The 27,129-nt window shown below is 40.5% G+C and overlaps 1 protein-coding gene and 1 pseudogene across 1 annotated transcript; one reads left to right on the top strand and one right to left on the bottom strand.

Annotated features, from left to right (window-relative positions):
* Positions 1-387: 387 nt before the first annotated feature.
* On the bottom strand, positions 388-13,705 carry LOC137767182 (developmental pluripotency-associated protein 4 pseudogene; annotated as a pseudogene).
* A 4,256-nt stretch (positions 13,706-17,961) lies between these two features.
* PPP1R3C (protein phosphatase 1 regulatory subunit 3C) lies at positions 17,962-22,581 on the top strand. The gene is made up of 2 exons (XM_068548200.1): positions 17,962-18,050; positions 20,085-22,581. The coding sequence occupies exons 1-2, from the start codon at positions 18,037-18,039 to the stop codon at positions 21,022-21,024; spliced, it is 954 nt and encodes a 317-aa protein (XP_068404301.1). The 5' UTR covers positions 17,962-18,036; the 3' UTR covers positions 21,025-22,581.
* The last annotated feature ends 4,548 nt before the right edge of the window (positions 22,582-27,129 follow it).

Raw genomic sequence — 27,129 nt, 5'->3', positions numbered from 1 at the left:
AGCTCCTAAGGTGGTCTGTATCCAAAGAGGGAAATCCAGCCTGGAAGCAAATTATCGCTGATTCCTCACTAGACATCTGCACAATGCTCAGCTGAAGACACTCCCATTAGAGGCTGTTGAGGCCATTTCTAACATTTCAGAAGGGCAAACATTTGGTAATACGAACGACATTTTCATCTTCTTAACTGGAACGAATGGTAACTAATGAAATGTTTTTCCCTTTTTATACGTAAGTGTCTCTGTATCCCAACCCAAAGCAGACGTGTTTGTGTATCATCTGCAACCCACCAGTCCAGAGCCCTGGAAGCAGGAAGGGTGGAGGGTGTAGAGTAACCTTTCCGCCATGACTACAATCACCGATGTGCCCTTTTTCCTGGTATCCTAGTCTCACTCGAGGCTTTTCATTAACACATCATCCCTCTGAACACATGGGGCACAACATACTGGAAAACTGCAGGCAGGGGGCAAGAAGGAGGCGCTCACTCTCCCTGGTTTCTCAGGAACCCAGGCTTATCCAGCATGAAATTACAAGTGTACCCCTTCATCTGTGTCTGCAGGGAGACTTCTCTCATGGACCACACCCCACCGGACATCCTAAGTCTCTTGTGGCGATCCTGTTGCCTCCATCATCCTGGCCTTGGCTGCGGTTCTGGTCCAGGAGGCCAGCATAGCCTTGGGGCTGAAGTTGTTACTGCCACAGTATTAGCTCCCTCAGTGAGAGCGGGAGATTCTTCTAGTGCAGGCTCCCCTCCTCAGGCCAGAGGATCAGTCCCCTCAGAGCACATCTTTTTCTTAGACCTTTCTAGATACGTTTCCCCTTAGTCCACCTTTGATTTTCTTTATGAGTGTCTGGATCTTGGCCTCCTTTGCTGTGATAGGAATATTCTTTTGATTTGGGGAAGCGCATTCGGAGAGTTGCTTATAACGCGTCCGACCTCTGCTCAGCTGTCACTGATGCCAGGCCCACACCAGGTCTCGGGGAAGCAGGCTGACTGGTGGTAGTTTAGAGGGTAATGGAGGACGAGGTATCTTCTTCGGAGGTTTTAGGCTCTCGATGCGTGTAGCATTCTATTGTGGACAGCATCCTTCACAGATGATTCTTGTCATCCTTCACAGATGATTCTCATTTGGTCCCCTTCGAGGAGGGAGGAGACTCTTGGCTTGCTTGAAGCTAGGTGTTTCTCTCCAGCTTTTGCTGACAACAGGTTTGAATTTGAGAGTCACGTATTCTTCCCCCCAACTTCTCTGTGGGGTTTCACTCCTTGCCTTCTGCATTCTCCATTGTCTGAAAAAGAGCTGAGGTTGATAAAAAGAAAATTCTTCTGACTTCTGGCTCAAGGTTGTTTTTCCGAAAGTCTCCTCCCAATCCCTGCCACCCAAAGGCATTCCCAAACCCACCATTCTTAAAAATGTTTATTTAATATAGACTTATTAGAAATGCAATAAATCAGACGTTTTACTCTGGGTAGATCCATTTTTAAATCCTTAGAGTGCTAAAGTGATGACGAAAAGAATAGCTGGACAGGTGCGAGAACCCCAAAGGGAGTTGAATTTTTGGGGAAATTGGCTTAAATGGATGTTCCTCATTCACCTGAAGTGCTTTACAAAGTGCTAAGAACAGCTGACTCACATTTTTACTGATTGAATCTTGCTGGGATAAGGGTATGAATTCAAGTTTAAATTTAGTACTTCTGCTGATTCTGAAAAACTGGACTTATGTCCCATTCCCTCTCCTGTTGTGTGGACCAGACTCTACCAATGAGGATACATCTAGCAAAGAACATGGTTTATGAAGCCATCCAGACCTGGATTCAGATCCTGGCTTCACCATTTCCTAGCAGTGTGATCCTGGACAAGTCACTTAACATCGTTCAGATTTCCTTATTTATACATGGGGATTGTTGTAAGCATTAAAAGGAATAAAAACATAAGGCCTGTTAAAGTAAGCACTCGGTTTATTAGTTTCATTTTGTGCTAAAAATGCACACTGCATCTGTTAGTTCCTCTTTCCCAGGGATCTCCACCTGGGACATGTTTACAAGCCAGGGATGAATGGGTGGGCACGTGAGTTAGGTATGACGAGTTAAGTTCAGCTGTAAAAATTGGATAAACAACATTGGCTTAAACATGGTAGAAGTTCATCTCTCTCTCACTTTAAAGTCAGAACATAGGCTCTGCTCTACGAAATCCCCAGGAAATGGGCTCCTAGACTATTGTGTACCCTCCATTTCCAAGGTCACCTCATGGTATGAGGTGGTGGCAGTAATTCCAGACATCTGGTTTTCATTCCAGCCACTAGGAAGGAGGTTGAGATGGGAAAAGGGTGATGCCAGCTCTTTCTTCAAGAAGGTTCCCGGAAGGTGCTGCATGAATTTATGTTTACATTTCATTGACTAAAAGCAGTTTCACAGCTTCACCTAGCTGCAAGGGAAAATGCAGTGTTTATTCTGGGTAGCCACATGTCCAGCTAAAATTATCATCTCTATGGAAGAGTGGGGGGTGGAAATGGACATGGCATCAATTATTCTCTGGACAGAGAGCCACTCTCAGGGGCAGCCAGAGGGGGGAGAGTCTTGGGAGTCTGTTGGAGCTTGATGGCACAAGGGAAAATAATTATTAAAAGTAGTTGGTGGTAGTAGTAGTTGTACTACGTGATACGTGATATTCCACGTCTTTGAGAGGGGAGCAAAGAGTTAATCATCCTCACGTTTTACAGTTGAGATAACAGTACTGGAAGGTTGCCATCTTTCCCTGAGTGGCTCAAACAAGGAAAGGCAAAGTTGAGTTTTTAGCCAGGTTTTATTTCAGCTTGACATTTTGTTTACGGACTCCTCCTTGTTAAGGGTATAAAATCCCACACTAAAACCCTCAAGGAACAATTTTTTTTTTAACATCTTTATTGGACTATAATTGCTTTACAGTGGTGTGTTAGTTTCTGCTTTATAACAAAGTGAATCAGCTATACATATATCCCCATATCTCCTCCCTCTTGCGTGTCCCTCCCTCCCACCCTCCCTATCCCACCCCTCTAGGTGGTCACAAAACACTGAGCTGATCTCCCTGTGCTATGCGGCTGCTTCCCACTAGCTATCTATTTTACATTTGGTAGTGTATATATGCCCAATGTTACTCTCTCACTTCGTCCCAGCTTACCCTTCCCCTTCCCCGTGTCCTCAAGTCCATTCTCTACATCTGCGTCTTTATTCCTGTCCTGCCCCTAGGTTCGTCAGAACCAGTTTTTTTTTTTTTTTTTTAGATTTCAAGGAACAATCTTAATGGCTTGGTTCAGTGAAGATTTGACACAATGCATGCATTTATGGAAATCACACTTGCGTTCAGTTTACAAGTGGCTGTCACATCCATTACTTCATCTGGTCTCTATAATGACCTTATGTAGAGGATTTCACTATTTTTGTTTTACAGATGAGGAAAACTCAGACTCAAGGAGGATGGGTAAATTGCTCAAGGTTATGCGGTGACTGAGTGTCATCCAGTTCTTTTCACAGCAGAACCTTTGTTCACTATGTTCAGTTAACTCCTCTTTGGTATAAATTCTAAACTGTAAAGAAAGGAGATGGATGCAGTAAGGCAGGGGTTCCCAAACCATTTCTGTCTAGAAATATAGATGCTTGGGGTTCTTCCACCCCTTCCATGAACTCTCTGAGGTGCTAAGAGTGGGAGCAAATGACCCAGGTGATGTTCCTGATTGGCTGAGGCTGGAAAACACTGCATCATGGAAAGATGCATGCAGAGTACTGCAATTTATTTCCTCTAAAGGCCTCAATTTTTTTTTGTTGTTGTTGTTATTTCCTTTTGATGGATGTTTTGGGTGGGCCTTTGAGAAGGAGGTCATTGAGAGAATTTGACCACTAGATCTTTTACTTTATTCTTTATGCACACTTTTCTATCCATCTGAGGTTTGGCTTCCCTGGACAGCAACAGAGACTGTAATTAAATTTCATCTGGTGAAACATTGACCTGGTTGGGATAAGTTTAGATTCCAGTTTCATCCTCTAAGGGATAGCTTTCTCTCTATCTTGCAAATTCTGTGTAATTCTAAGAGTCACAATTCTTGTGAAAATAGACATCAGTTGTTAAATTGGTTCTTAAATATTCCCCATCAGGGATTCCCATTGTTGGAAGACTCTAGAACCTTCAACCAGCCTCAGCATCATCTGGGAGCTTGTCACAAATACAGACCTTCAGGCTCTGCCTCAGGTGTACTGAATCAGAATCTGCATTCAACAAGATGCCCTGTGATTCATAGGGACATTAACATTTGAGAAGCACCAGTTTGGGACACCTTCCCTTTTAGTAATAGTTACAACTTATTGGGTACCCACTATCTCTCAAGGGAGGTACTTGAAATTTTAAAAAATCTAGTCCTCACAGCAACTTTGCCAGAAAAAGATTATTCTCTTCAATCTGCAAAAGAGGAAACTGGTTCTGAGAGATTTACACTTGTCCAGTTATACTGAGATGGAATTAAGATCAGGTCTTTCTACTCCTTCTTGAAACACTTGACTTAATACTTTTTTCCCTTCCCTTCCTCAGGCCTCTCCAGTCAAGTTAGGGTTTTTTTTTTTCCCTCACGATCTCCCCAGGCCTTTCTTTAAGGAATCATGGTAGAGAAACAAACAGTAGATAAAAATGCAAAAGTTGTATATCAAAATTTTGTGGGTAAAAATTTTATTAACAAAATTAAAAATCTGGAGCAAATATATATTTTGGGAAATATATTTGTAACATATGACAAAAATGTTAATAACCCTAATATATAAAAAGCTTTTATAAATCAATGAAGTACTTTGGTAGAAAAGATAGAAGAAAAAATAATAGAAAAAGGATTAATTAACATGAAAAAGTTCAACTTCACTAGTAAAATGTAAAAATGGAAATATCTTTTCATCCTCCAAATTAGCAAAGGGTTAAATGAAAAGGTAAAAGCCAATGTAGGTGAGAATGGGAGACAATAGATTCTCAAATATTTCTATTATTAAAAATGATGTTTTAGAAGAATATTTAATGAAAAGGAATCATGAGTACCATATATTAGTAAGTAAGAAAGACATGTGGAAAATGTATATGATAATCCTAATATTTTAAGTTGAAAAAAATTTCTACACTATGTACAGGAAAAAAAAACCCCTCAGAATAAGGAACGCCAAAATGTTAACAAGGTTTAGCTTTGAATAGAAAATAGCCCCAACACTCTTTAAAATGGAAGTTTCTCATCTTCAAAGAGGAAAAAAGATCAGACTAGTGTAACTTAAGCCTTAATTTCTCTGTAAAAAACTTAGTAGGAGAGGGGAAAATTGAGTGGTGGCTGGCTGATTTTTCTCTTAGGGCCAATTTACTTCCAGTTAAAATTTTAGTTACTGGCTCATTATTATCAATAAACAATCATGCCTGAAAGGACAGGGCTCCTCTATTAATAAAACATGTCAATTTATTCCTAGTTCAAAATAAATAAATAAAATTAATCATCAGACAAATGTGTCTGAAAAGTATCAAACAATCTGCAGCTCGATCCTGAAAATTAACAGTATGATAGTTTCTTTTACTATCAGGCCAAGTTCTATGATATTCTGATATTCTCCCTAAGAGAATGCTCTATGGCATGCTCCTCCCCCCCCCCCCCCATTTCATTCGGCTGTCTTCAACCATCACCCCCTCAGAGAGGCCTTCACTAACCACTTATAAAATGAACAAAGAGAAACTTTCTTCCAAATTCTTTAAATCTCCTTATTCTACTTCACTTTTCTTCATAGGACTCATCTTCAGCTTTGCCTAATTGTTATAATTGAAAAAAAATTTTTTTTTGGCCCTCGCAGTGCAGCTTGTGGGATTTTAGTTCCCTGACCAGGGATCGAACCTGGGCCCTTCACAGTGAGAACGCCGAGTCCTAACCACTGGACCACCAGGGAATTCCCTGAAAAATTATATTTAACTGTTTGTCCTTCCTCCTCCCCACTAGAACGCAAGCTCCTTGAGGACAGGGACATTGTCCACTTTATTCTCCACTCTACCTCCAGAACCTAGCATGGTGACCCGCACCGTAGATACTTGTGAAATATGTGTTGAATGAATGAATATGACAAGAGCTGAGCCAGATGTGAATGTCACTCAATCCAAGAAGAATTCCATAACCGTGGTTATGCTGGGGAGGCTTTGGAAACCCAGCACTGAAGACAATGAGGTGCTTTATTTAGACAACTCACCTCTACCTGGAAGACAGCCCCAAACTTCGTTGCCAAGCAACCACTAATTGCGTGTAATCAGCAAATATAAAAGCACATATAATAAAAAAAATTGGTAACAAGGAGGTTTTTCTATACCTGACCAGGCATTTTATTGTTATTGTTCAGTAGACTTGGGGCCAAAAGGGAGATGCAGCTGAAGATTTCTTGCCATAAAAGGATAAAAGGCCATTAGCTGTTTGCTGCCAGGAATAGTAATGCAATTGCAATTTAGTATTTGGAAAGTGTTCACTTAAGCAAACCAGAGCTTTCATTAGTTTTTCTTTTTCTTTTCTTCTCTTTTTTAGAGATCTTTTGTTTTTAACTAATAGACTTTATTTTTTGGGGCAGTTTTAGGTTTACAGAAAAATTGTGCAGAAAGTATGGTGTTCCCATATCCTCCCCGTCTCAGTTTCCTTTGTTGTTAACATCTTGCATTGATGTGGTACATTTGTAAAAATTGATGAACCAATATTGATGTATTATTAGTAACTAAAATCCACAGTTTACATTAAGGTTCACTCTTTGTGTTGTACATTCTATAGGTTTTGCCAAATGATAATATAATTCACTGCCCTAAAAATCCTCTGTGCTCCAGCAACTCATCCCCCTCCTCCTTCTCCCCCTATCCCTGGCAACCATTATATATATATATTTTTTTCCATTATATTTATATTGTCTTTACAGTTTGGTTTTTCTTCTGTAATTAAAAAGTGATTCTTGTACATGGGAGAGAAGATGGAAAGAAGTAAATCACAAAAAATTGAGGGCAGTATTTTGTTCATCTAATTCTTCATTGTCTCTCCAGTATCTAGAATAGTGACTGGGGGATAACTAGGGAAACTTCTTTACATTTTGATATATATCCGTCCATATATGTAAATATATGTGTATAAATGATTAAATATATACTTATATATATAGTCTCCTGTATATGAAAGGATAATCCATTTATGCTAAGATTTATTAAATGTTTAATATGCTTCAGACATCTTGCTAGGGACTTCATATCTACCCTCTCTTAATCTTCAACCCCCCCAAAACTGAGAAATTACAGATAAGCTCAAAGTGCTTCTTAGCTTAATGTTGGGATTTATAATCGAATAACAATAATATGTACTTAATAATGGACATTTGTAGTTTGCAAAAAAAATTTCGTGTGAATGACCTCACCCTCAAAACAATCTTTTAGATTATTATTAGCTTTATTTTGCTGTGAGTTTAAGTGACTTACCCTACCTTAAGATCTAGTCTTGTTTTCTGATGCCAAATCTGCACCATCACACTATTGATTTATACTGAACTCGTGACAAACCAAAACTTGTATTTTCCACTTGTCTCAATGTTTAATCATGTCATCTTCAGTCTAAACTTGTGCAGTTGTTGAAGATCAGTAATGTATATATTTTTCTTCCAATAAATGTTAAAAAATATTTACTAAGCAGCTACAATTCTGCTGGGAGCTCTGTTTACATAGATGAATAAAACACATTTGGCCTTTGCTCTTGTGGGGCCTATAATCTGTTCAGTTGACACTTGTTTGATTGACTAGGTTGCAGTGGGGAAGATTTTCTGAGTATTTTTTTTTTAATATTAATTTATTTATTTTTATTTTTGGCTGTGTTGGGTCTTAGTTGCAGCATGCGGGATGTTTGTTGTGGCACATGGGCTTCTCTCTAGTTGTGGCACAGGCTCAGAAGTTGCAGCGTGCAGGCTTAGTTGCCCTGCGGCATGTGGGATCTTAGTTCCCCGACCAGGGATTGAACTTGCGTCCCCTGCAGTGGAAGGCAGATTCTTAACCACTGGACCACCAGGGAAGTCCCTTGAGTTCTGTTTTTCCATTAAGCTTATCAGATGTACTTTTGCATCATTTGCAAGTTCAGGAATTACATTTTATGTTCTCATCCATGTCTTTGGATCTCTATGTTAAGCCCTTTATTATTTTCTTTCTTGATGGGTTTAAAGAAGAGAGCTAATGATGGACTCTCTTTGGGTAATGTTGGTCAGCAGGTTTTGTAACTCAGGTTTCTTCATCTTGTTCACGAGGGTATCATGAAAGACTTTATCAAATTATTTCCTGAATTTATAGGTCACTATGTATCAGTATTTCCTGATATCTAGTGGTTGATGCAGGGACTCTGGAGCCTGACATCTTAGGTTCAAATCCTGGCTCTGCTATAATTAGCTGTCTGATCTTGGACATGTAACAATATGAATAATTTTCTGGCAAAATATAAATGAGCAAAATTGGTGCAAGAAGAGATAGAAAACCAAAAATAACAGAAGTGGAAAAGATTGTTAAGCTTTCCCTTTAAGAAAAAAAAAAACCTACTTAATTGTTTTATAACTGAATTCCTTTGAGCTTCAGAGAAGAGTTAATTTGTATGTTAATCAAATTATTTCAGACCCTAGATAAGTATGGAAAGTTCCTCAATTAATATTATGGAACAAACATAACTTTAATACTAAAATCTGCAAAATGTAGCACAAAATGCTTCTGTAGTTCAATTTATGAATATACATGAAAAAATTTAAATAAAACTTTAGCACATACATTTGAAAGATAGGAACAAAGTTGATGACTCACACTACCTGATATCAGACTTAACATAAAGTCATAATAATCAAGAAAGTTTGATAATGGCAGGAGAATAGTCTTATTGAATAATGGAACAGAATAGAAACTCTGGAAATAGACCCAAATGATCAACTGAATTTTGACAAAGTTGCAAAGGAAATTCAATGGAGAAAGAGTGCTTTTTAAATAAATGGGGCTGGAGGAATTGGAAGTCTGTATGTGAAAACAAAAACAAAAGAGTAACAAGAATAACGACAACAACAACTTGACTCTCACCTCACATCTACAAATATATCAAACTGAAATGGATTATAGACACAAAAATTTAAGACCTAAAGCTACAAAACTTCTGGAAGAAAACATAGAAACATAGGAGGAAATCTTTATAATCTTGGGTTAAGTAAAGATTTCTTAAACAGGACATAAAAAACATGAACCATAAAAGAAAAAAATTGATAAAATGGGTTTTGTCAAAATAAAAAACTTCTGCCCTTTGAAAGACATGAAGAAAATGAAAAGCAAGGTGCACACTGGGAGGAAGAATATTTGCAAACTATATATCTAATAAAGTAGTTGTGTCCAGAATATATAAATAACTCTTTCAGTTCAATAACAAGAAGTCAAAGAACACACTGACAATACCAAATGCTGGCAAAGATGTGGAGCAGCCGGAGCTCTCAAATCTTCCTGGTGGGAATAAAAAATAGTACAGCAACTTTGGAAAACAGTTTGGCAGTTTTATAGACTTAAACATACATTTATCAGATGATTCAGCAATTTCACACTTAGAAATTTACTCAAGGGACTGAAAGCATTTGTCCATACAAAGGCCTATACCTAAATTTTTATAGCATATTTATTTGTAATAGCACAAAACTGGAAATAAAAAGTCTAAAAGTCCATCCACTGGTGAATGGATAAACAGATTATGGTACACCCATACAGTGGAATACTATTCTGCAATAAGAAAAACCAAACTACTGATACATGCAACAATATGGATGAATTTCAAAAGCGCTGTGTAGAGTGATAAGACAATTCACAAAAGCCTACAAACGGTATGACTTTAGAACATGATAATCTGCTTACCAGAACAAAGTCTGACACTCTTTAAAAGAAGACAGTGAAATCTAGTCACTTGAAACTTAAAATTATAGCATTCAGCATCCAGTAAAAAACCACTAGGCATGCCAAGAAGAAGGAAACTGTGACCTGTAACCAGGAAAAAAAAAAGGTCAATAGAAATAGATCCAGAAATGATAGGGATGATAAAATTAGCAGACTAGGATGTTAAAACACCTACTATAATTATGTTCAGGTATTTAAAGGAAAACATGAAGACAGTGAGGAGAGAAATTGAAGATACAAAGAAAAAAAACAAACAAACCAAACCCCAACAAATGGAAATTCTAGAGATGAAAAATATGACATCTGAAATGAAAAATTCACTAGATGGATTAACAACAGGTTAAACATTGCAGAAGAAAAGATAATCACTTAAGTGATTAGGTGTTGGTGAGAATGTGGAGAAAAGAGAACACTTGTGCACTGTTGGTGGAATATAAATTAGTGCAGCCAGTATGGAAAACAGTATAGAGGTTCCTTGAAAAATTAAAAATAGAACTATCATATCATACAATCCAGCAATTCCACTTCTGGGTGTTTTTACAAAGAAAACAAAAACATGAATTCAAAAAGATATATACATCCCTATGTTCATTGCAACATTATTTATTTATTTATTTAAACATCTTTATTGGAGTATAATTGCTTTACAGTGGTGTGTTAGTTTTTGCTTTATAACAAAGTGAATCAGCTATACATATACATATATCCTCATATTCCCTCCCTCTTGCGTCTCCCTCCCACCCTCCCTATCCCACCCCTCTAGGTGGTCACTAAAGCACCGAGCTGATCTCCCTGTGCTATGCGGCTGCTTCCCAAGAGCTATCTATTTTACATTTGGTAGTGGACATATGTCCATGCCACTCTCTCACTTTGTCCCAGCTTACCCTTCCCCCTCCCCATGTCCTCAAGACTCAGATAAGGTTAGATCTTGGCACTGAAGCCTGACTCCATCACTTGACAGCTGCGAACCCTACTGTAGTCATTCAGTCTTCCTGAGTCTCAGTTTCCCCATCTGTTAGATGGAATAATAATAAGATTGGCTTCACAGGGTTTTAATGAAGATTAAATGAAATAAAGGATGTGAAGGCATTTAAAAAGTTGAAAGGATTACTCACATGCAAAATGCTACTGCTCATATGCTGCCCCTGTGATCTTTACCAATCAAATCTTACATTTCTGTGTGTAGTTTACAAAATAAGTACCTCTTCCAAAATCAACCATAGAGAAGACTAATTCCATAAATAGTGTCAAAACTTTGGATATGGGGCTGGGGCAGGAGGGAAGCAATCATCTTTTGTCCTCTTTTAAGCCATAGTCCTCTGTTTTTCTCTTTAATAGCACTTAATTTAAAAGATGCATTATAGGGAATTCCCTGGAGGTCCAGTGGTTAGGACTCTGTGCTGGGGACACGGGTTTGATCCCTGGTCAGGGAACTAAGATCCTGCAAGCTGTGTGGCATGGCCAAATAAATAAAGTGCTTATTCTTAAAAAAAAAAAAAAAGCATTATATTGTATCAATACTGTAGCCAGTGATTATATCATAAAATATATGAAAGGACCTAAAAGAGTGTTGAATATGTAGTTTGTTCTTAATAATCTTAATTTTCTTTTTTTCTGTCACTTCTTCTGAAAGAAAAAACTTCCCTTTTAATCACTAATTGTCTGGGCTCCAAATACTCTGTGACAACCAGAGCTCAATTCTGTATGCAGGAAAGCAAGACCTAATGCTTTTTTGCCCAACATTATTACTTTCAACTACAGGAGGTGGTTTTTTGACAGGAGAAATGAAGGAATTTTTAAGTGCTTTGTCCTCCTATTGGTGATCTCAAATAATTGCCGATTTTACTGAGTGACTTAAAAGTTTCACTGTTGTTCATTTAAAAAATATTAATACCTTACTAATAGAGAGTAAAACAAGGATTGGAGAAAGTTGGCTTTGATATGAGTTTTTAAAGCTGTGGTTGGTATTCTAGAGGATTTATTATACTTCAGACAAATATTAAAGCCCTAGTGAAATGAGTTGTCTCAGTAGGATGTGGAAAATTATTCACCTTCTCCAACTTCCCCCAGCTGGAACTTTCCACCAAGTCAGAGAGGGCATGTAGCAACTAAACAGAAAGAGTTCTCTGATAGACACAAAGCTGTCCATGTCTTAGACCGAATTTGCTTTTTCTCTCCATGGTTCAGGGAGACACTATAGCATAGCTTAAAAGAGGGGTCTAAAGAGTTTTAAACATCTATTGGAACAGGTAGTTATGAATAGTTATGTCCAGAGCTGGGGGTGGGGTGATGTGATGTGTTTGTGTGTGTGCGTGGGGAGTGGATGGGTAGAGAAGTTTAATTTTGTCACATAAGAAAGGAAGTGTGGTACCTTATAAATGAGGGATCTGTATTCAGTTTGGATTCCTTCTGCCAAAACTCCTCTAATAGTCATAGTTGGCAGCGGAGTCCAAAAGCCAGTTTACACAGCAGAAAAATACCTGTCTTTAGACAAATTAGCCTGGTGAGTAGAGTGGTTAGAGAGTACCTGCGTCTCACAGGCTTTAAGTTTGCAACAAAGAATCAGAATGCAAATTCACAATGATTCAGAATGCTAAGATTTAGTAAAATATGGGACTGAAACTAAAGGAGGGTATCTTGGCCCAGACAGAGCCATGAGAACAAGCACAGAGCATCAGACCCACCCGGCATGACAAACCCAGTCAGCCATGCCCAGGAAGGGTCTTCTCCAGGGAGGAGGAACTAGAGATGGAGAAGGACAGGATTTTAGGGTGTTCATTGTGTCATTTCTTTCTTACTGACTGGATTCACTGATTGTCCCAATACTTTTTCTCTTTCCCATAGCCCCGAGTTAAAAAGAAAACTCTCCAAGTCACAAAAATTACAGTGCCTAGAGCATGTTGAACCAGCAGCACCCTTGCAGAATTCCCTATGGAGGTGCCTATTGGTGTACGTTGCCATGTCATCAAAGCACCTTCACCCCTCTCCACAGAGGCATGAAATGAAAACAGTTTCCTGTACACATCTGTCCATTCCACCCCTCCCAATGGACAGCCAGTTGCCCATTTATTGAATAATCCATTTTTTCCTCTTCCATTATTAGACATGCCCACCTGTATCATAAATTAAGTTCTCTTATGTAAGAAGGTCTATGCATGGACTCTAATCTCACTGATCTCTTTATTCATACACCAATACTAATTTTTTAAAACACTCTAAATTTATAATAAATTTTACACTGATAGGGCTAGTACATCCTCATTATTCTTTTTCAAAATATTCCTTCTTCCCAATTTGATTTTTCCTATGCTGATGTTTCATATGAACTTTAGTACATTTTGGGTAGTTCCTGTTTATCCCCTCTCCCATCCTGCATAATATTCACATTAAAACCTTTTAAAAAAGCCCTTCTATAGTGGTTTAAAGTTTTCTTCATAGGTCCTAACTAACTTCTACTTTTCTTCACCCTAATCCTTCAATGAATATGGAGAAACTGCAGAAACTTGAAGATGTAACTAGCAATGTTAGAGAATGGTCTCACCCCTCCAGTCAGATTATTATTTAATTCTTTGCTAATTTCCTTTTGTATCACTCAGATCTCTGATTCTGTTCAAGAGAGTCCAGGGAATTTAAAAAATATATAAACTTAAAGGGTCTCTCTCCCTTGATCCTTCCCTGCTATTCCCCCAGCCTGAATCCTCACCTCTGGCAAACTGCTCTCCTTGCTGTTACCCTGCATGTCCTGGTCCTCGTTGGCCATCCTGGTCCCTGGAGGCCTCTCCTGTCTCTATCGTCCTGAAGCACATATAGCAAAGGTGCATTATGTTCACACGACCCATTTGCCACTCAGCCAACCTGCTATGGTTACTGGTCTTTTAACCTCTGTGTCCATCTTCCCAGTAGATTATTAGAGAGGTTAAGTGTATCACCCTTTTTCGTTCCCCCTCCCCTCTCCTTCCTCTTCACCTCACCTGAGATACTCTACATGTCTCAGGTAGTGTCTTGCACTTTCTTCAACCACTTACTCTTGGTAGCAACAACTGTGTATTCACAACTGCACCCAGATTGTTCCTTTACAGGGATGTTTTAAAAGTAGAAATTTTTTTAAACTAAAAAAATCCAGGCAGTGAAAATGATACTGAAAATTCTTTCAGTGCAACCAGAATGGCCAGTAGTATAGTCTACTCAGCAACACTTTTAATTCCTTCTCTTATCCTCTGGGAATATGTTCTTTGAAGAGAATGGTGGGCTGCTGGTACCATTTCAATTGTGATCTCATTTTCTGTCTAGTTGGTTGAGCCACACAGCTGGATTCTTATCATCTAAATGCCCTAAAGATGATACTCCGCCATAGGTAAATTCTTGCCAATTCCCAAGTCTCACTTCCTCCTTAAAGCTTCCATATGTATTCCTCAGGGAGCCCTCCCCTTTCTGAAGCTCCCTGGCCTTCTACAGACCATCTTTTTGGTCTTGGTGGGTACCAGTGTGGTGCTTGTTCTTTTCAGAGCAACTCATACACTTGGAGCATGGACTCTAGAGGGTTTTGAAACCTGGTCTTGCCATCTACTAGCTACATGATCTTGGACAAGTTACTTAAACTCCCAGACCTCCTCAGTTTCCTCATCTTGAAATGTGGATAAACATCATGGTTTCGACCTACCTGGATTCTTATAAATATTACATGAGTTAATATTTATTTGTAAAGTGTTTAAAACAGCGCCTGACCCAAAGTAAGCTTATGTAAGTGTCTTTGTTTTTTTAAAAAATTACACTCCTTCACCTAATATTGGTGTTCCCATCCAATGTGGCTAAAAAAGGCAGAAGGAGTTAGTGTAAGAGAGAGCTTACTATTCCTGGAGACATGTGAACTGGCTCCTTTCTTAATTTCAGAAATAGAAATCTCAGTTCTTTTCATCAAAATGAGCAGTTCTCAACCTCACTATTTCTACAGGGCAGGGCTTAAAGATCAGTTATAAGGTTCATCCTGTTACTACTGAGTACTGACATTTTAATACTAATAACTATAGAGTTGAATATTCAAGCACTTTCTTGATTGGGCACTGAAAAAAAGGGCTAGGTTGGAGAAAATGAGTTGACAACCTGGGACTCCCTGCCCGCAGGGTGTTTTTCCCACAAGGGCATGTCTGGTAATGTGTTGGACAGATGCTGGAAGAGACCCATTTGTATAAGCCACACATCATCAGCCGCTTGCTTTGTAGCACCTTAAAATGTTCCCTGGGTATTTCATGAGTTTAAATTTGGTTTTCTATAATAAAGATTGTAGCATTCTCAAGGTCAAGGGGCTCTGGCTTAGGAGTCCTTGCAACCCCTGGCATGGCTAGAAACACTGCACAGATCAAGAAGTTCTCATCAGTAGATTTATTATTAAGATGGGTAGGACAAAGCAATGTTTGGATGCTGTTAAACCACAGTTGGGGAAAACCTACAAATAATAAGAAAACTCCCCACAATTCCTAATCCACCGTGTCTTCACTGGGGCAACTCATGGCTGAGAACGCTGATTCCATTCCAGTCCCTCTCATCCCATGATGAAGGGCAGTAAAAGCCAGGAAGGACATAGAAATGAGGGGCCTGATTCTGCTAGGTGAAATAAGTCAGGCAGAGGAAAACAAATCCCATATGATCTCACATATATATGGAATCTAAAAAAGCTGAACTCATAGAAACAGAGAGTAGAATGGTGGTTACCAGGGGTTGGGGGTGTGGGGAAAATGGGGAGATGGTCAAAGAGTATAAACTTCTAGGGATCTAATGTACAACATGGGTAATAATACTGTATTATTATACACTTGAAAGTTGCTAAGAGAATATATCTTAAATGTTCTTACCATAAAAAAGAAACGGTAATTATGTGACTTGATGGAGGCTTTAGCTAGTGTTATGGTGGTAATCATTTTGCAATATATCAAATCAATACCTTGTACACTCTAAACATACATAATGTTATATGTCAATTACATCTCAATAAATCTGGTGGGGGGGGGAAGAAAGAAGTGGGAGGCCTGGATCATGCAGTTTAGAATTTTATTGAGTGTTGACTCTTCTTTGGAGAGAGCCCTGTATCCCTGATTTCTATTTTAAGGAGTTTGGAGAGGTGGCTTTTATGGCATCAGTCAGCACCAGGGGGCAGAAGAGAAAGTAGCTTGAATGGAAAGAAACCCAAACTCAAAAGGACTGTGAGTAGATGATGTAAGCATGTCAAGGCTTCCAACACAGTTCTTGGCACCTAGTAGGTAGGCTATACATGTTCGTTGAATCTGAAAGTCTTAAGTCATTTAAAGACGATTTCTCAGTTACAGAAAAAGTCCGTGTTCTTTGCAGAAAAAGTAAAAAATACAGAGAAGCCAAATGACAAAGAAAATTTTAATTACTCATAATATCACTGTCCAAAATTAAGCACTGTTAACATTTTGGTTGAGCATATTCTCTTTTCTATGCATGCACATCTTACCCCTAAAATGGGATCACAATTTATTATTCTTTTATGTTTCTCCATAACTTTAATTGGTAACGTACACTCCTTAGCTCAACATAGGATCGTTGAACACATACTGAGAAACTACGCTGAGTTTTCTCATCTGCACAATATCATTTAATCCTAAGAACAACTTCACTATTTCCATTTTACAGGTGAGGGAGTTGAGGCTAGAACTTACCTAGATTTGAAAATGTCAACTCCAAAGACTGCCCCTTCAGCTAGTTTTGGTTGGGCTGGGAGACTAGAAGATCTGCTCTCAGTTGGATGTTTCCTTTAAAAAAATCAAGCCCAAGCGTTAAGTACCTTCACCAGGGATATTCAGCGTGAGTTTCTTTTTCTTTAATCACACCATTTTAACAATTCCACTGTTTGACAGTGATTTAAAAGACACAGGGATTTTTGTACATTTTACGTTGTACATTTTGTACATTTTAATGGACTACTGGATAACTAAGTTGAGAGCAGAACGAGGACATGGGTTTTATGAAAATAATTTATACTAGACTTAGAAATTTAATTTTATGGTTGTAACTGATGGTCTAAAACCTCTCCAACTTGAACAAAATTCCAAAACCTCAGCGAGAGTAACTGGCCGGGGAGAATCATGAAACTTACAATGTGATATTTTAACATTTTGGTTTTCACATCACTGCCAGAGGACGTCAGAACCGAGTCGAGGGATTTGGGTTGACCACTGGCTCTGTGGCTGACCTGCCACACAAGCAAAAAAGGCCATTTCATTTCTGGCTTTAGTTTTCTCTTCCAGGGAGAAAAACTGAAGAATAGATCGAAATACAAAGTGCCTTTTAAGTGAATGCCTTCTCACTGTCTTATAACAGGGCTAACGTGGTTTATTAACAACATTAGTTAGAGAAGCAGTCTACTGTGTGGTGCATTTGTGGGTTCACCCTAACCCCAAAATATACAGCCAACTTCTGCTTGCTCAGGGCAAGGAAAGGGACAGCATGAGCCGATGCACCAAGCAGTGAACAAGATAAACATTTCAAATATATATGTTTGAAATATATTTGTGTCTATCTATATCATCTATATCTATATCTATACTATATATCTATATCTATATCCACACACACACACATTTGGAACAAGCCACAACGTTGCGCGCTCAGATTAACTGTATACAGAAGCCTCCAGAAGTGAAAGGCATCTCCTTCCCTGCAGCCCCGCTGTACTGGCGCCCGGCCTGGGGCAGGTTTGCTGCGTTCCCTCCTGGCCTGCACCCGCTACTTGCGCTACGGTGCTGCCTCCACGGCGCCTCGCCCGGGGTTCCTGTTACGCGACTCAGGCCAGCTGGCCGGGGGTCTCCGAGTGCCCCCAGCGCCCCACGAGTCCTGCGTTACCGCCGTCACGTCCCGGGCGAGGGCTCGCGCCCCAGCTGAGAGCTGGTTGGTCGCGCCGTCGAGCTCGCGGCTCGGCGATTGGTCCCAGCCGTCGGCTCACGTGGTCCCGAGCAGATAAGCGGCCTCTCGGGCGCTGCACCCGCAATCCGCCAGAGCTGCAGCCAAGCCGGGGCTGCCGGGAGCCGGGTGCGAACTCGCGCAGGCAGCGGAGTCCCACCGCCCCTCTGCCTAATGAGCTGCACCAGGTAGGTTCCCTGCAGATTCCCCGCCCCGGAGCACAGGGAGCGCGCAGCTGCAGGGAGGTTGGGCTGCGTTTTCCTTCTGTCATCACCGCACATGAAGACCCTAGAGGAGGGCGGGTTGACTGGCTGCTGACTGGAATCTGGCACCGGGGAGGCCTTGGAGGTGTGGAGATTTGCTCCGTGCTTCTTAGGCAGAGCTGATTTTGGTAAACGGCATCTTAAACCAGAAACTGTCTTAACGTGAGTCAGCTTGAGTTCTGATTCCCTCATGGATTCCGACCGTATCTCTTGGTCCTGCACAAATGTCTCAAGGACTCGGGCTGCTTAACTCGTGGGAATAACACTCTGAGATTGCTGGTTGGGTAGTTTAGCTTTGGGAATAACTACAGGACGATGTTCGCATTCCTTGGTCCTCTTCCGTTCTTCTTAGGACGGTTTGCCATAGAAAACTCAGTCTCAGAGTTTGAGCAAATGATTATTTTTAAACTCTGGGGCAGGACTTAAAATTCCGGGGAAATCTCCGTATCCTTAAATTGTCTTTCTATAAGTGCAAAATATGAAAATACAAAACAAACCTCCCAAACACCCCCGCCCCCAGCAAAACTACTTAAATAGCTCCTCTAGACATAACTTAGCAGAAGACCTCTCTAAAAATCCTGCCTGTTCACTATTATTAGACCCACAAATATAGCTTTCTCTTTCATTTGTTTGTCCTAAGTTTGTAGGTCTCCCAGAAAAATCCCAAGGCTAATAAAGTAAATTCTCTGAATGTTCTTTTATTATCCATCTTATGATAATGACCATTTGCCTTTGTGCTTAGAGCTGCTGGGAAGACAGTTACTAAAGCCAGACTGAGAAATGTCACATACAGTATACACACACCTCTTATCTGAAGGCTAGGATAGGGGAAAAATGTCCATAAACTTGGCAATATACTCAGGGCTAAAGGCCAGAAAAAATATCCTTCCTGATGGATACTTCTTGATTTAGTATTGCGGAGCATAGTTATGTTTAAATTTTAAATAGCTTTATTATCTTTCTGGTTATAAATATCCATTGCCAAAACATTAGAAAATACCAAAAAAGTACAAAGGCAAAAATAGATCACCTATCACCCAGAGATAACTGTTATCTTTTTGTTGTGCTTCCTATTACACTTTTCAACATTTATAAGTTCATATATATAGCATATGTTGAAAACAGCCTCATTTTCAGGTCATCAACTTTTTCCACTTAAATGTGGACTTGACATGGATGTCTTTCTTTGTGAAATACAGGTTATGTAAAGTTTTTTTTTAAGTTCACCAATTGATGACTTGTACTTCAGTGGGTTATTTGTGTAAAATGAGGAATAGCATGATAATGAAAGTGCAAAGATAATCCTCTGATTCACTCTTTCTAGCCCCTCACTCTCAAAACCATTCCATGAGAATTTTTATGGCTGTTTTTTTTCTTTTCAAGTGGATTACTATTCCAGAGAAGTGTAATCAATTCAATAGCAAAATCATCAAAGCAGTTGAGGGAGCGCAGTTGAGGGAGAACTTTGGTTCTAGAACCTATCTGGTCATTAGATCACCTGGGAAGCTTTAAGAACATATTTACCTCCTTGTCCCCATTCGCAGAGGTTCTGCATTAGTGTCTCTAAGTCCTAGGATTCGGCATTAAAGAAAAAGGAAGAAAACCAACTCCCTATGCCATTGTGAACAGACAGGTTTGAGAACCACTGGTCCAGAACAGACCAAATGGTTTTAGAGCTGTATTAGAGATGATCCCATCCAAATCTTTTATGTCTCAGATGGAGAAACTGAGACCCCAAGTGTTTTAACCCGTGGCCTATAGCCAGTCAAGGGTAGAGCCAAACATAAGATGCAGCTGTCATCACCTAATACTGTATTCCTTCACCACGTGTGAGAGCACCTCCTTGAAACTTACTGTGCTGGCTATAACTTAGCCAACAAAAATTGTACAGATATATTTGGGGCCAGGCGAAGTGCATTCCAGGTGCAGATGATAACCCCTCTTCTTTTTGTATTCCAGAATGATCCAGGTTTTAGATCCACGGCCTTTGACAAGTTCGGTCATGCCCGTGGATGTAGCTATGAGGCTTTGCTTGGCTCATTCCCCACCTCTGAAGAGCTTCCTGGGCCCTTATGATGACTTCCAACGAAGAAATTTTGTGAACAAATTAAAGCCTCTGAAGCCGTGTCTCAACATAAAACAGGAAGCCAAAACACAGAACGACTGGAAACCTTCACACAACCAAGCCAAGAAGCGGGTGGTGTTTGCGGACTCCAAGGGCCTCTCCCTCACCGCCATCCACGTCTTCTCGGACCTTCCGGAAGAGCCAGTGTGGGATCTCCAGTTTGACCTCTTGGACCTGAACGATATCTCCTCAGGCTTAAAACTCCACGAGGAGAAAAACTTGATTTTAGATTTCCCTCAGCCTTCAGCTGATTACTTAAGTTTTCGGAACCACTTCCAGAAGAACTCTGTGTGCCTGGAGAACTGCTCTTTGCAGGAGCGAACGGTGATGGGGACTGTGAAGGTGAAAAACATGAGCTTTGAGAAGAAGGTTCAGATCCGGATCACTTTTGATACCTGGCAGAGCTACACAGATGTGGACTGTGTCTACATGAGAAACGTGTACGGTGGCTCGGAGAGTGACACCTTCTCATTTGCCATTGACCTACCCTCCGTCATCCCAACGAAGGAGAAAATCGAGTTCTGCATCTCGTACCATGCTAACGGGCGGGTCTTCTGGGACAACAATGAGGGTCAGAATTACAGAATTGTCCACGCGCAGTGGAAACCTGATGGAGTGCAGACGCAGAGGGCAGCCCAGGACTGCGCCTTCCACCAGACGTCCCCCAAGGCCGAGCTGGAGTCGACAGTCTTCGGCAGCCCGAGGCTGGCCAGCGGGCTCTTCCCAGAATGGCAGAGCTGGGGGAGGATGGAGAACTTGTCCTCTTACCGATGAATGAAGCACCTAGTGGCTGGTCTTGATCTTATTCCCCATGTAATTCTAGGTCTGTTTTGCCAATATTAGGAAGGCATTGCTACTTCCCTTCAGTAGGTTTAACTTGGAACTTTTGAGACCTGGCTACAAAAAAGGTAGCCCCTTGAGAATTTAGTGTGGGGTTCTATATGGACGACATTGCCCCATTTTGCTGTGGAGGATCAAGGAACAGCCTGGAAACCCTATTTTTATAAAAGTAATACATTGTCGGTGCCCTTTTCTCCTTCCCTCTCAATTCACTCGCTTTCACCTTGGGCAAGAAAAGGTTGAGGAAGGGCAGTGGATGGTGACAGAAAGCTGTGTTAATGGTATGAGGAATGTCTGAAAAGTATACTCGAAGGGCTCTGCAGCTCAGGTCAGAGTAGGAGCGAGAGGTCTGATACTTAACTGTCGGTGAGAAAAATGTAAGGTTATTTTGTGTTTTTAAGTTGGTTTTACAGTTCTCTCCCAGGGAAGTAATTTGTAGAGGGGAGAATAACATCCATTCTATGTATTCTTGTGGAGAAAAACCCAAACAAACTTTAGGAGTGTTGGGTGGTACTGGGGAAAGGGAATTATAATTCTGGGGAATCAAGATTGTACGCGAAGCCTTTCTGTTCAAACGTGACTTAACAAAAATCATGATTTGGGGAAAGCTTAAGCAAATCTGGCTTTGCAGTCCTAATGGGATAAGTGACCTTGCTTGTGATCAAGGTACCATGCTTGGGTTCTCAGTATAGATGCTGCCTGACCAAACATAAGATGCAGCTGTCATCACCTAATACTGTATTAGGTGATGCCATCATCTTTGGCCAACAACTCGTAGGGACTCTATGTCATGTCAAGGATCGCTTTTTGCCAGTGCCTTGATTAAACCAGAATGTTGTAGTTGCTTAACCTGAGTATGTGAAGGTTCATCGGATAACCTGTGAGCGTTTGGCCTCATAAGAAGGCCCACTCTGTATGCTGGCATTCCTCCTGCAAAACTGTTGTATCTTTAAGAGTGTTGTCAGTGTACACAACTCGCATCCTTCATATTGAAGGTGACTCATTTTTCTGCCACACTTTTTCGATGTGATGTTGGAAGTGAGGATTGACACTGATTCTCAATTTAAGAATCCAGTACCTTGCACGTAAGAGTAGCCATTTCTGTTTCTTGCCTATATTCTTCTTGTTATTTTAAGTCTTCCTACCAATATCTTTAAAGTCAACATTTTTTTTTTAATGGATGTGAATTGTTTTGGGTGTGTTGTAATATACTTGTTTTGGAGTGTGCATAAATCCATTCTGTAAAATCTTCAGAACCGGAGCCTCTGAATGTTTGCTTCTATCATTGTGCACGTCCACTGAGGTGTTCTGAGAATGCAGTTAATTTTAACACGTGACCTGCCATGCTGGAAGCGTACTAGTGGAATAACTCTGCTATAACAATATTTGAAGTTTGGCTAGCACCCACAATTTTTCTGCTCTAAATATTTCACTCTCCTATAGCTATCCTCTGTGAACTTCTCACTTTAAAAATAAAAATGTTTGGTATAAGATCTGAGTGTGTTTTCTTTCTCAAAGCCACAGTTAGTTAAATAAGAAACCATCAACTGATATTCTCCTGTTTTGTTTAAGAACAACTGAGCAAGGTTAGTTTGGACCAGGAATTGGATCCACCTGAAGGTATTCACGTGGTCCCAGTCTCATTAGTGAGAATTTCCACCTCCTGACCATTGGGGCTGGGGTCCAGGGGCAGTGACTTGAGCTGCTGGGACTGTCGCCCTGACTGTCCCCATCTGTGCTGACTGCTCATCACACGTACTCTCTGCTGGGTCAGGTTTATCTTGGGGACCACTTCTCGAGAGGCCTTGAAATGGGGGAAGGGATGGTGTGGGAAGGGCTGGAGTGGCTTCTACCTCCGGAGATCCGGCCCCCTCCTGAAGGGGCAAAGCTTGGAGCTGCATGGAGGGTGTAGGGGGCGGCAGTGGGCATCAGTCCCAGACTGAGGGGGAGCTCAGCTCCTTGGGGTATGAGGCAGCAGGTCTAGGAACCAAAGTTGTAGTTTCAGTTCTTGCCTAAAATGCCAAAAATGGCTTCTGCACAGTGTAACTTAAGGGGGAATAAATGACCAACCTAGAAAGGCCCAATTATGAAAAACAAATTTAATCATATCATAACAGCCTCTTGATCAGAAGTTGTAAACTATAGGCCTACAGGCTGTATCTGGCTGCAGATTTTTTTTTTTTTTTGGATACTTTTTTTTGGTTTCTTTCTCTCTCTCTCTGTTTTTTTTAAAAAGAGAATTTATTTCCAAGAGCAGACCATCAGCAGGTTACATTAAAAAAAAAAAAATCTAGATTTCCTTTTTTCTCAAAAAGTTGCAAGGTCCTTCCTCATGGTGACAGTTACCTGGAGTTGAGTAGCAGCTGCCTCCTTTATAGACGGGCTATACTTGCTTTTTTTAAAATTGGAGTATAATTGCTTTACAATGTTGTGTTAGTTTCTGCTGTATAGTGAAGTGAATCAGCTATATGTATACCTATATCCCCTCCCTCTTGGACCTCCCTCCCCTCCTCCCCCCATCCCACCTAGGTCTTCATAGAGCACTGAGCTGAGCTTCCTGTGCTTTATAGCATGTTCCTGCTAGTTACCTGTTTTACACATGGTAGTGTATATATGTCAATTCTAATCTCCCAGTTCGTCCCCCTTCCCCTTCTCCCCTCCCCCAGTGTCCACATGTCCGTTCTCTATGTCTACGTCTCTATTCCTGCCCTGCAAATAGGTATATTAACGCATATACGTGGAATCTAGAAAAATGGTACAGAGGTACTTGCTTGTTTTGTCACCCCTGCTACATTCTCTTGTGCTGTCTGCCTGACTTCTGTAGGCGCTGGAGTTCATGACCCTTATTTTATTTCCTCTGGCTCTCTGTTCATGCTGACGGTTGGGCGAAGAGAGCCCTCTTCCCACAGGATGGAGAAAAATTAAATATGGGTCTGACAGGGACCTTGAAGACCATGGGATGCAAATGTCTGCCTTTATTAAAGAAACTCAGATTCAGAGAGGGGAAGTGACTTGTTCAAGGTCCCGTGGCAGGTTGAGTCGGCCTGGAACAGTGACTTCCAGGCTGGGCAGTGACTGTTTTTTTCTTTTTTCTTTTTAAAAATATTTTTTATTCTTTTGCTTTTTTTAAATAAAAGTTTTTGTTTTTGTAGACAGTGACTTTTTGCCTAGTGTTTTCCTTTCCACTTCTTCCTTGAAGTCTCTCCTGAAGGCCTTCCTTTCCTAGCTGCCCCCTTCCTTTTTTTTTAAATTAAAAATATTTTTTATTGGAGTATAGTTGATTTACAATGTTGTGTTAGTTTCTGCTGTGCAGCAAAGTGAATCAGTTATACATATACATATATCCACTCTTTTTTGAGATTCTATTCCCATATCGGTCATTACAGAGTATTGAGTAGAGTTCCCTGTGCTATACAGTAGGTCCTTATTAGTTATCTGTTTTATATATTGTAGTGTGTATATGTCAATGTCAATCTCCCAATTTATCCCTCCCTACCCCTTTCCCCCCTGGTAACCCTAAGTTTGTTTTCTACATCCCTGACTCTACTTCTGTTTTGTAAATAAGTTCATTTGTACAATTATTTTAGATTCCACATATAAGTGATATCATATGATATTTGTCTTTCTTAAAGAGGGAGTGATTGCCAGGCAGGCATGACTCTGGTCAGCTCTTGCTGGTCACCTATGCCAGCTCCACCCAACACTGGCTTGTCCCTGGGCTGCACGTGAACTGAAGGAGGAGAGCCTGGTCAAAGAGCAAGCTGTTCCTGAGTGTTTCCTATCGAACAGAATCATCCATATTTCACGTCCTGATACCTCATCTCATAGCAGAAGCAACACTGCTTTTAAAATTTAACATGGAGAATGGCTTGAATTTGGGGGGCATGATATTCTGTTCCAGAGAAATAAGGCTTAATTTAGTTATTTAAGGAAGGACTTTGTTCTCTTCTAGATTTATGTCTTTCCTTTTAGTTTATCCCCACACTGAAGGGCTGGAAATCCCTAGTGCAGTTAGCAGACCGTGCGTCTTCATCACTGTGAGTCCCAAAGAGCTGCCCAAGTCTGGGTGATCCTCCAGGCCCCAAAGAGAGAGCCTCCTTTTCAGCTTTCATCGCCAGGTTCCCCACAGAGGTTTTTTGTTTTTTTGTTTTGTTTTAGCAGCTTCTGGGAGTTGTGGCCTAAACAAACCCTCTAGATCGTTGGCAAGGATCCCAAAGTCAGAGCAGTACCTTGTATGCAGTTTTGCTGATTTCCTGCCTCTGGACCCGTCCCTCTTTCTGCCAGTGAGTGGGCACCCACTACTGGGTTTATAGGATCCCTCTAAGCCAGTGGTCCTCAACCTTGGCTACATATCAGAATCACCTAGAGAGCTTTACGAGGACTGATGCCTGCCTCCCTCCACCCCTCTCAGATTCTTTTGTAATCATTCTGGGTTGTGGCCTGGGTATTGGATATTTTTGAGAGCTTCCCAGCTGTTTCCAATACGCATCAAGGTTGAGGACCCCTACTCATCAAAGTAGAGGACCCTCTACTCTCTTTTCTTTGATCTTTTTATATGGTGGTATGTTAATGAGGAGGCCTTTGGTTGCAAGGGACATGATCCTCTGACTCAACTAGCTTAAACAATAAAGAAAATTTATGATCTCACAATACGAGTCCCAAGGTAGGGTGTTTTCGAAGTTGGTTAATTTAGTAGCTTTAAACTCAGGTTATTTTCATTTTTTTGTCCTCCCATCCTCATTACTTTTGATTGTGCCTGTGCTGACTTGCTTCCTAATTATAAGAAGGCTGCCACAATTTCCAGGCATCATATGCAGACACAACGCCACTGAGTAGAAGCAGCAGCCCATCTCTTTCTTGTGTCATTTTTTATGAGTGAATAGACATTTCCCAGGAGTTCATCCCACCCTCCACCAAAGGCTCCCCTCCCCTCACTATGTTTCACTGACTAGAATTAAGGCACATGCCTGTGCATAAGCCAATCCCTGGACAGGTGGATGGGACTCTATGATTGGCTCAGAGAAGTAAGGAATCCTCCCCACCCTTCACCCCACCCCGCCAATTCCAACCAGGAGCTGGAGGAGGTGCAACTTCTGAAACTCAAAGCTGTACAGAGGAAGGAAATACTGGCACTACATCATATAGGTCCCCTTGGTACAGCTTTTCCTAAATGGTTGAGGCCCAGTGTTTCAGTGGCAACTTATCTCCAGGTGTCATTGTTCCCATCTTTAAAATGGGGATAACATTCAAACCTCACGAAGTGGTTGTGAGAATAAAATGAGGTCATATGGATGAAGTACTTAACAATGATAGGTGGTAAATAAGTGTAAGTTGTTACTAAGATTAATACCCAGTGGTAAAAATTTCCTCACAAATATTCATTCTCACAGTGTGTTTCTTATTGAAGATGAATATCAATTTTTGAGATTCTTTTCTCAAATAAGGACTGCTAGTACTAATATTAATATTCTGTGTTCCTGGCTGAGAATATCTGAAAGAGCTTGGTATAGTAAGTAGTAAGAGTCACTCCCCATCCAAAAAATATTTCTAGAACACTGACTATGTTCTTGGCATTGAGTGTATAGTGATGAACAAAACAAACATGATTGCTGCTTTCATGGAGCGTGAGTATTGGAGACATTTACACTTCTCTATAATTTTGTAGTAACACCCCTGCTGGGTAATTTTGGGCAAGTTGCACTATCATCCTAGCCTCAATTGAATTCTGTGTGAAATGAGTTAATTATTTACAGGGTTGCTGTGAGGCTTAAATAATAATAACAATGGCTAACACTTATATAGCAGTTACTATATGCCAAACATTGTTCTAGGTACTTTACACATATATTAACTCATTTAATTTTCACAACTGCTCTATCAGGTGGTTTTCTCCTTAGTTTCATTTTACAGATGAGGAAACTGAGGCACAGGCAAGATTTGTGACTTGCCCAATGTCAAATATTTAGTTAGTAAGTATTGAAGTTAAGATTGGAGCCCAGACTTAAAGAGTCCATGGTCATCACTTCTACACTATATTGG

This window comes from Eschrichtius robustus, chromosome 7, assembly GCF_028021215.1.
Source record: "Eschrichtius robustus isolate mEscRob2 chromosome 7, mEscRob2.pri, whole genome shotgun sequence".
Classification (NCBI taxonomy): domain Eukaryota; kingdom Metazoa; phylum Chordata; class Mammalia; order Artiodactyla; family Eschrichtiidae; genus Eschrichtius; species Eschrichtius robustus.
Note: the sequence above shows the minus strand (reverse complement) of the source record. Positions and strands in the feature narration are given on the sequence as shown.